Source organism: Eurypyga helias, unplaced genomic scaffold (assembly GCF_000690775.1).
Source record: "Eurypyga helias isolate BGI_N326 unplaced genomic scaffold, ASM69077v1 scaffold34494, whole genome shotgun sequence".
NCBI lineage: Eukaryota > Metazoa > Chordata > Aves > Eurypygiformes > Eurypygidae > Eurypyga > Eurypyga helias.
This window is the reverse complement of record NW_010246174.1, coordinates 1-7,713: the sequence shown is the minus strand read 5'-3', so window position 1 is coordinate 7,713 and position 7,713 is coordinate 1. Positions and strand designations below refer to the sequence as shown.

General features: G+C 48.4%; 1 protein-coding gene across 1 annotated transcript; it reads right to left on the bottom strand.

Moving 5' to 3' along the window:
* Window positions 1-214: 214 nt before the first annotated feature.
* ANP32E (acidic (leucine-rich) nuclear phosphoprotein 32 family, member E) lies at window positions 215-7,401 on the bottom strand (the record flags this gene model as incomplete). The annotated part of the gene is made up of 5 exons (XM_010150319.1): window positions 215-282; window positions 2,012-2,066; window positions 4,061-4,218; window positions 6,076-6,241; window positions 7,279-7,401. Coding segments are annotated over 5 exons (570 nt in total), but the record flags the coding sequence as incomplete, so codon positions are not given.
* Between the last annotated feature and the right edge of the window lie 312 nt (window positions 7,402-7,713).

Below are 7,713 nucleotides of genomic sequence, written 5' to 3'. Positions count from 1 at the left end.
ATTGTTTTCTACGTATAGGCTCACTAACAGGCTATTATCTCTTATTTGGAATGATAAAAAGGGCAAGAATAGTAAAACCACACTTCTCCTATAAAAAGTTAACATATTCTCTTCTGTAGGGACATCTATGGTACATGGAGACATACAGATCTGCATAATCACTATTGCGTATTCCGTAACTGAAGAGTCTGGTCCTACTGGTGTCTCTAACAAATTAATCCTCCTCTTCCTCGCCTTCGTCTTCAGGGTCTCGTTTCCTCTTCTCCCCTCGAACGCCCTCTGCTAAGGAAAAGAGGTACACATACATCTCATTACGTTCTGCTCAGGCAAATGCAACATTCCACCTTTCGAAAAGGCAACCGAAACGGGTTCCCAGTGCGTTTAGAGTTCCAAACGGGTTCCCGGTGCGTTTGGAGTTCATGCGCTGTGACAGACCAGCTTACACTACGCGGAATAACCCACCCAGGCCATGCTTCACTTGAACTGGGTATGTGATGCTCCACAGGGCAATCACTGGTAGGATACAGATTTACAAAAAAGGGTTTCTGTTAACACATTTGAGAAATGAAAATTACCTTTGTCTACCTCCCTAACTTTAGTTTTTCGAAGTTGCACACACCCTTCCCAAAACCCAGCAGTTTCTGCAGATACCAGTGAAACACGCTCCGTTCTCTCTCCGATGCAAGACCGAAGCATCTTGCACAAACACCTTCGAGCTTACTCCCAGAAACATGCTGAACTCGGGCAGTGGACTGTGCGCTCTTGTGGCGAAATCATGAAACGCAATTTTGTCAAATCTAATATATTTATTTCCCGGCAGTCATTTCCTGGCTAATTAGCCATCCTGACCGCCTGCTTCGTTGTCTTAATCGATCTGGAGGCTGTATTTGTCAAGAGCGAAGAATTCGCATTACTGATTCAGAATTTCCTTTTTTTCAAGTGCAAGATACATCCCCAAACGCTGCTCCACTGAGCCAAGCGCACACGAGACGGGGACTGGTCTGCGGAGAAATCCTGCAATTTGTGTACAGTTCACACTTCAGCACCAAGACAAAACTCTGCTGTTTGTTTAAAGATTAGGACTTGCTAGCCATTAGAAAAGCAAAGTTCTGGGATAGCCTCGCAGCAAGAAAGGTGAGAGTAAAAGCCACCTAATTTTAAGGTGAAGCTTGCTGGTTTTTTAAGGCATTTCAGCAGCCATTGCCCGGCAATAAGAGGACTCCTGTCCGGTGCCTTGGTCGTGGCACGTGGAACACGGAGATGCATACAGCCACGTCCCGCATCCGCCCCCAGATCAGAGCACGCTGATGTGCACAAGAGTCTAGGATAAGCCTTCTGCTACAGAGCGACTCTGTTCCGGCCCTCCGGAACGGAGCAGGAGCATGGCACGGGGACGCCTGGAAACCACAAGCAAGGTGCAAAAAGACTGAGTAAGATGTTCACCCTGTTTAACTTCTTGTGGGTCCTTTTTCAAATATCAAAAGATACCATAAAAAGTTCTTTTATGAAAACAAACACACTCAAGAAACCCACTTCTTGCAAACAGAGCTTTATGTCCCGAAAAATACCAACAGGACAGCATCAGCGTGCAAGAACACCACTCTGTCCTCATGGGCTGCAGACACTCCATACGCTCTGTCGTCTTAAAGCGGGACGAACCACACACCCGCTTGCTTTTTTCCGTTTTCCACTATTACACCCATGTCTGACATCACAGGAGTAATTGACGAACTTAAAAAGCTAAAACCATCGATAAAAAAGACTAGATAGAAGAAGAAACACGATTAGGCTCACTTGCCAAGCCATCCGACCGGGCACTGGGCGACTGCACAGCTATTTACTGCCCGCTGGAGCTCCTGCTTAAACCAATCCTAAAATACCTCACATACCTTCAGAAACCGAGCAGCCAAGGTGATTTACGCTACTGAAACGCACATCCCAAACTTGCAAAGTTAGAGAATGAGAAAGAATCAAGTGTTTTAGTCACGACTTGAGCAGCTTGAGAACTTACCTTCTTCCTCCTCATCACCTCCTTCTTCAACGTAGTCATCATCATCATCTTCATCCTTTACAAAAAATGTGAAATACTTTTAAAATGGCCATTTATTTTTGCTTAAATGCTGATCCTGAGCAGAAATTCGGAAAATCCCACTGACTGCGCAGAGGTTACATTCCATGTTTGCCTTTGCTAGCGGACACCTGCACAAGCATAGGCAGCCAAACTGGCTCCAGTACATCTAATCACCCAAACCAGTGTATTATCTGGCCCTGCATTCTCCTTTCTTCGGTTTTCCCCCACTTATCGCTCCCTTGCGCCATCTCGAGAGTAAGTTATTGCAAAATTAACTGAAGAGCCACGGCAGCAAGCAGATGACCAACAGCTTCAGTCCTCCCCTGAACCCACTATCATAAAGGAAGAGGAGAAAGCAGAACAGCTAACATCTTCATAGAATGATTGTTTCTCTGTCGAATGAATTAAGTTCTTGGGATTTTTCCTCCTTTTTTTTTTTTTAAGCTGATAGCTGAAAAATGTAAACCAATTAACAATCAGCAGCCCCAGAAAATTAAACAGTGCAAGAGCTCTGCCCTGCTGGCACCACATCAAGCCTCGAAGACAAACTGAAATCTTCATTTTTATATCAGTCTGCTGCATCAAACTTTATACACAGGTTAATGCAAGGAGTGAAAACGTGAAACCACTAGGCAGCCCGCCTGACATCTGCCCTCAGAAGAGGGGAGTTAAAACCCACTCTGGGTTAATTCCCTGCAATTAGAACGGTACATTATTTTGGGTTTGAAAACGCAGGGAAAAGCTAGCAGAGCAGAACTCTTCCGAAGGCACAGCTACTGCGCCCTGAGCACCACCTGCTCCTCACCTAAAGGAGCACAACACATCGGGGTTCGTAGCACCATCAGAAGGGCCAGCGTCCTGAACCCCAACAGCGGCACGGTTCTGCGTGGCAACTCCTCGCCACCCAATGACCACACACCACTAAATCCCCGCAGTCTTCCCAGTCACACGGCGTTCGTTTTCCGAGGAACGACCTCTAAGGCCTCGGTTTCAGAAGAGATTGATTAACTTATGGCCTCACGAACCGTGTTACGGCCGTTGCTTCAGAGCACCAGGGCAGGAACGCAGCCCCATCGTCAGCAAATCCTGCGAGCGCTAGCTACAGGAACAAAACGAAGAACGCCCGCGTCCAAGGTTTGCAGCACATCCCTGTGAAACGCAGCTGGCGGGAAGTAAACGCTTATCAAAAGGAACAGTGCTGGAAGTGTATCAACAGGGGGTTTTGATCTGACATGGGCGAGCCGCTTGCACAGACTTGCACACAAAATCCACGTCAGACACATTCTCCCTCAAACCCGTCAAAGCAGAGCACTAACTCAGGACTCCCGGAGTTACTTCCATCCCCTCATCACTGAGGCACAACCAGTTTGTATCTACAAAAATCTGCTCGTAACCTTGTAAGACGTGTGTGTTTTCTTATCTCCTCCACTACTTTTAGCACAGTACTACTTGTGAGGTCCTGCAGGCTACCTTCCACAGCTCTTCACACCACCACCAAGAACTTTCAAGTGAGCACATGGTACAAACCAGCATCTATTACAACAAAACCAGACTCCTTTGTTTCATTTTCTTGCAGTACTGGCTCTCTGCTTTCCCAAAACCAGGGTATTCCCCCCCATTTTCTGAAAGAAATCAATTTATTCTACTTCATACACATCCCTATTCCAACAATTTAACTGGTAGCAGTGCAGTTTCAAAATGCTGGGAAGAACGGCTCCGCTAGCTCACAGAGAACCAAGAGGCTCTACCATCCTGCCACATTATGGGGTGGGGTAGAAGTGAACCCCGTCTTGGAAGTCAGCCAGGACCATCTTCAGAGCCGACAGTCGCCACTCATGTCCCAGTCAACACTTCACACTCCAGCCACAGCAGCGCTCTCGCCGCACCCACCCTGTATTTATATACTCCGTGCCTGCATGTTAAAACTGACACGGAAGTCTGGGGCAGTTTTCTTTGCTTCTTGGATTTCGCAGAATTTCCAAACTTTACCTGAATCTCTTCTTTCATCAGGTATGAAAGGCCAACTTCCTCCTCCTCTTCACCTTCCCCCAAGTCTGAACCTCCATCATCTTCATCATCTTCCTCTTCATACTCTCCTGGAGGGCCAGCTTCATCCTCATCTTCATCACCGTCATCTTCATCTCCTTCTGAAAGGAAGGACACACATCTGCTGACAGCTCGGTTCCATTAACCCCTCTTTATACAGTCAGTGTACACCAGGCCCAGCTACCGGTAATGGGGCTTTTCCACAAGGGTTTGGGGTTTTTAAGTTTTGTTTTTTTAAGTTTGGGCCACACGTGGGAAACGAGCAGGATTTTAATGAAGTTAATCTTTCTAACTTCTTCCCCCAAAGAAAGGATACCACATTTTTACATCACAAGCTTCAGGCAAAATTCTCGCTGCCTGAAGCGGCTGCGTATGCAAATTCCTGCAAGGGAGCTGAAAAGGCAGTGGGTAGAAGGGAAAGGGAGGCTTCTCCGTAGAACGAAGCCCTAACATTTCAAGGCAGAACCAGCTTAACAGATGAGGTGTATCGGTTATTTAATCGCTTACTACGGCACACCTACGGCTCCACAGAGATGATCCCAGTTCATTTCTATGTCTGGCGCACAGAATCACTTTCACAGGTTCAATTAAACAAATTACAAGAAATGACAAGGTGCTTTAACACTTCAAGTCATTTTCAAGTTAATAACCTATTCATCTATTTTCAAATACTGGGGTTATTTTCACATTCCAAGCATCAACTGTTTGCCTTCCATGGAGTTCTTTTCAACGCAGGCTTCCGAGCTCCGCTCTTGGTGGCCGACAGCTCGCCAGCAGCCCCCTGGCAGCCGTGACCCAGCAAGAAGCAGCGGCAGCTCCCGGCTCACGACTGAGGGCGCAGAAAAAACCCTGAGAAACCTCTGACCGGATATCCACTAGTGATTTGCGTGGGTATTTAGAACACAGACACGCATCGCAGCAACAGCCGCTGCAAACAGCGCCGCTCTTTGCTAACGGTGCTCCCACACGTTTTAGAGGGGTTTTGAACAGCTTTGTGTCAGTCGTCCGTTATGGCAAGTACACGGAAAGAAGAGACACCTGCAGTCACATCACAGAATCATGGAAATGTTTGGGTTGGAAGGGACCTTAAAGACCATCCAGTTCTAACCCCCTGCCATGGGCAGGGACCCCTTCCATAGCCCAGGTTGCTCCAAGCCTCATCCAGCCTGGCCTTGGCCACTCCCAGGGATGGGGCACCCACAGCTTCTCTGGGCAACCTGTCCCAGTGCTCCCCACCCTCTCCATGAAGAACTTCTTCCTGATATCCAATCTAAACCTCCCCGCTTTCAATTCAAACCCGTTACCCCTTGTCCTGTCACTACAGGCCCTTGTAAAAAGTCCCCCCCAGCTTCCTTGTAGCCCCTTCAGGTACTGGAAGGGGCTATAAGGTCTCCCTGGAGCCTTCTCTTCTCCAGGCTGAACAAGCCCAACTCTCCCAACCTGTCCCCATAGCAGGGGGGCTCACACGCCCACACCTACGGGTTTTGTTTTCCATCAGGCACAACAATGGAAGAAGAAGTAGGAATAACCTCATTAATGACACAACTGAGGTCAGGTCAGGAGGTTTTGAACAGAAAATTGTATTCTACTCGAGCATGGAACTGCAGCCACTACAAAACCCAGTCAGATCCTGGTTTTTCATACAAAATAGCCCATTGGCCCCTCACTTTGTACCAGCACCCAAGTGCTCTGCTACCGGCAACAACTTCTTTTGCGAATAGCTGTATCTTTGTAACAATCAGTCAAGTTTCCTTCAACTCAGGAGGCTTCTGCAAGAATGCTCAAAACCTTGGGCAGGAGTTCTCCTCCGGTATCTCACTGCGTTATTACCAGCCCGAGCCCAAGCCCACGCTTCAAAAGCGCTGCGAGTGCATTCAAGCACTCCCCATACCCCGTGCTGCATTCACACCTTTATTACCCCGCACTGTTTCTAGGGACAGTTTATTTCGGGAAGTTACCCTCATCATCGTCATCTTCCGAGTCCGGTGCCTCGTTGTCTTCCTGATCAAATCCATCCAGGTACGTGATTTGCTGAAGCAGCTCAAAAATGCTGTCTCTGTAATCCTCGAGGTTCGTAATCTCACAGTTGAACAGGTCAAGGCTCTTCAAGTTTTTCAGATTTTGCTGTAAATGAAAAAGATTTTTCCCCCTCAATTTCTTGACATGGTACTTCCAGTTCCAGCGCAGTCACGGCCCAAGTAGTTAACCCCATCGCCAGGCATGGACTGATTTTGTCCCCATCCCTTTTCCGTGCTGTACTGTGCTCCCTACAAACCCACACTCTGGTTCAAAACGCCGGTTGCTGCAGTCCGAACTCCTCACGCAGGAGTCCGAACCCCTCTGCTCATCTGCTTGGCCAACAGGAAGACCAGACAAGCGACGGCGATGTTTCTCACCTTTCAGACTTTACCCATACCCACCCGCACGGCCGGCAGGCAGCCGAGAACTGATGGAAAGTCAGCCTATATCCAAAGTCCTAAAACCAGAGTAACTAGCTAGAGAAACGAGTGAGGAGACCAGGCAGTGCCAGGCGCTGGCATCTTCCTCCTGGAGTTAAACCACCGGCTGCCAGCACTCTCCAGGTCTGCTCCCACCTGACCACCTCATCACAGTTTAATGAGCGCTTAAGGCAGCGGCTTCTTGGACCAGCTACACCTTAATGAGCACAGGATGAGCGACATGTGACGGCTACTCCCCTTTCAGAGACAAAAGGGAAGCTCAAAAATCCCTCCTTCCGTCCATCCCGTTACTAACGGGAGGAATTTCACAGCGGCACACGTACAGGTGCTGCCTCTAAGAGCCGTGACGTTGAGCTCATCAGGTCAGGACCAACTGCAACACTGACAAACCCAAAACACCGCGGTATCCGTTTCACCGGAGCTGGCAAGAAGAAAGCCCGTAGGGACCTCGTGCCCAGCGACAGGAGACGTTCCCTTCCGCGTGCCGTTCAGCTGAGAAGAACACGCGCAGCCGCAGCTCTCTGCTTGCTGATCTCTTGCGCTGCCCTTGTCCAAACCCCCGCTCGCTCTTTCTACACTGTGCTTGAGGACACCGCTCACACAGCCAAGTCTGCACCACTCCGGGGCAACTATAGTAATTTCTTCTTCATAAAAGTGAGTATTTACTCATTTTTCCACCAGCCCCTTTCACTCTGTACTTACAAGAGCTTCCACAGTGCCAAGATCTTTGATTTTGTTGCCACTTAGATTTAGATATGTGAGATTTGGACACCTTTCTGCCAGGACCTCCAGGCCTCCTGAAATGACGTTGTCGCTCAACTCCAACTGTTAGACAGAAAAAAGGAAGTAACGAAACTGTTAGATGCGTACCGCCGGATTCAGACCCGCATCATTTTCCAGCCTTCTCCTTTAACAGCTTAATCCAAGCCAAACGCTCCTGAAGGCTCCTACAAGTTCATACGCTTTGGCTGGCCAAAAGTTCCTTGAAGTTTGAGAATTATAAACTACTCCTTAAGATCTCGTGGGTTTGGAGACCTCAATTTTCAGTGAGTAGAAAACGTAATGCTGGAATCGACTGCGAGCCTTCCTTCTGCCAGCGCTGCCCAACTTCGCCGGCTGGACATCCCCAAGGCCCGT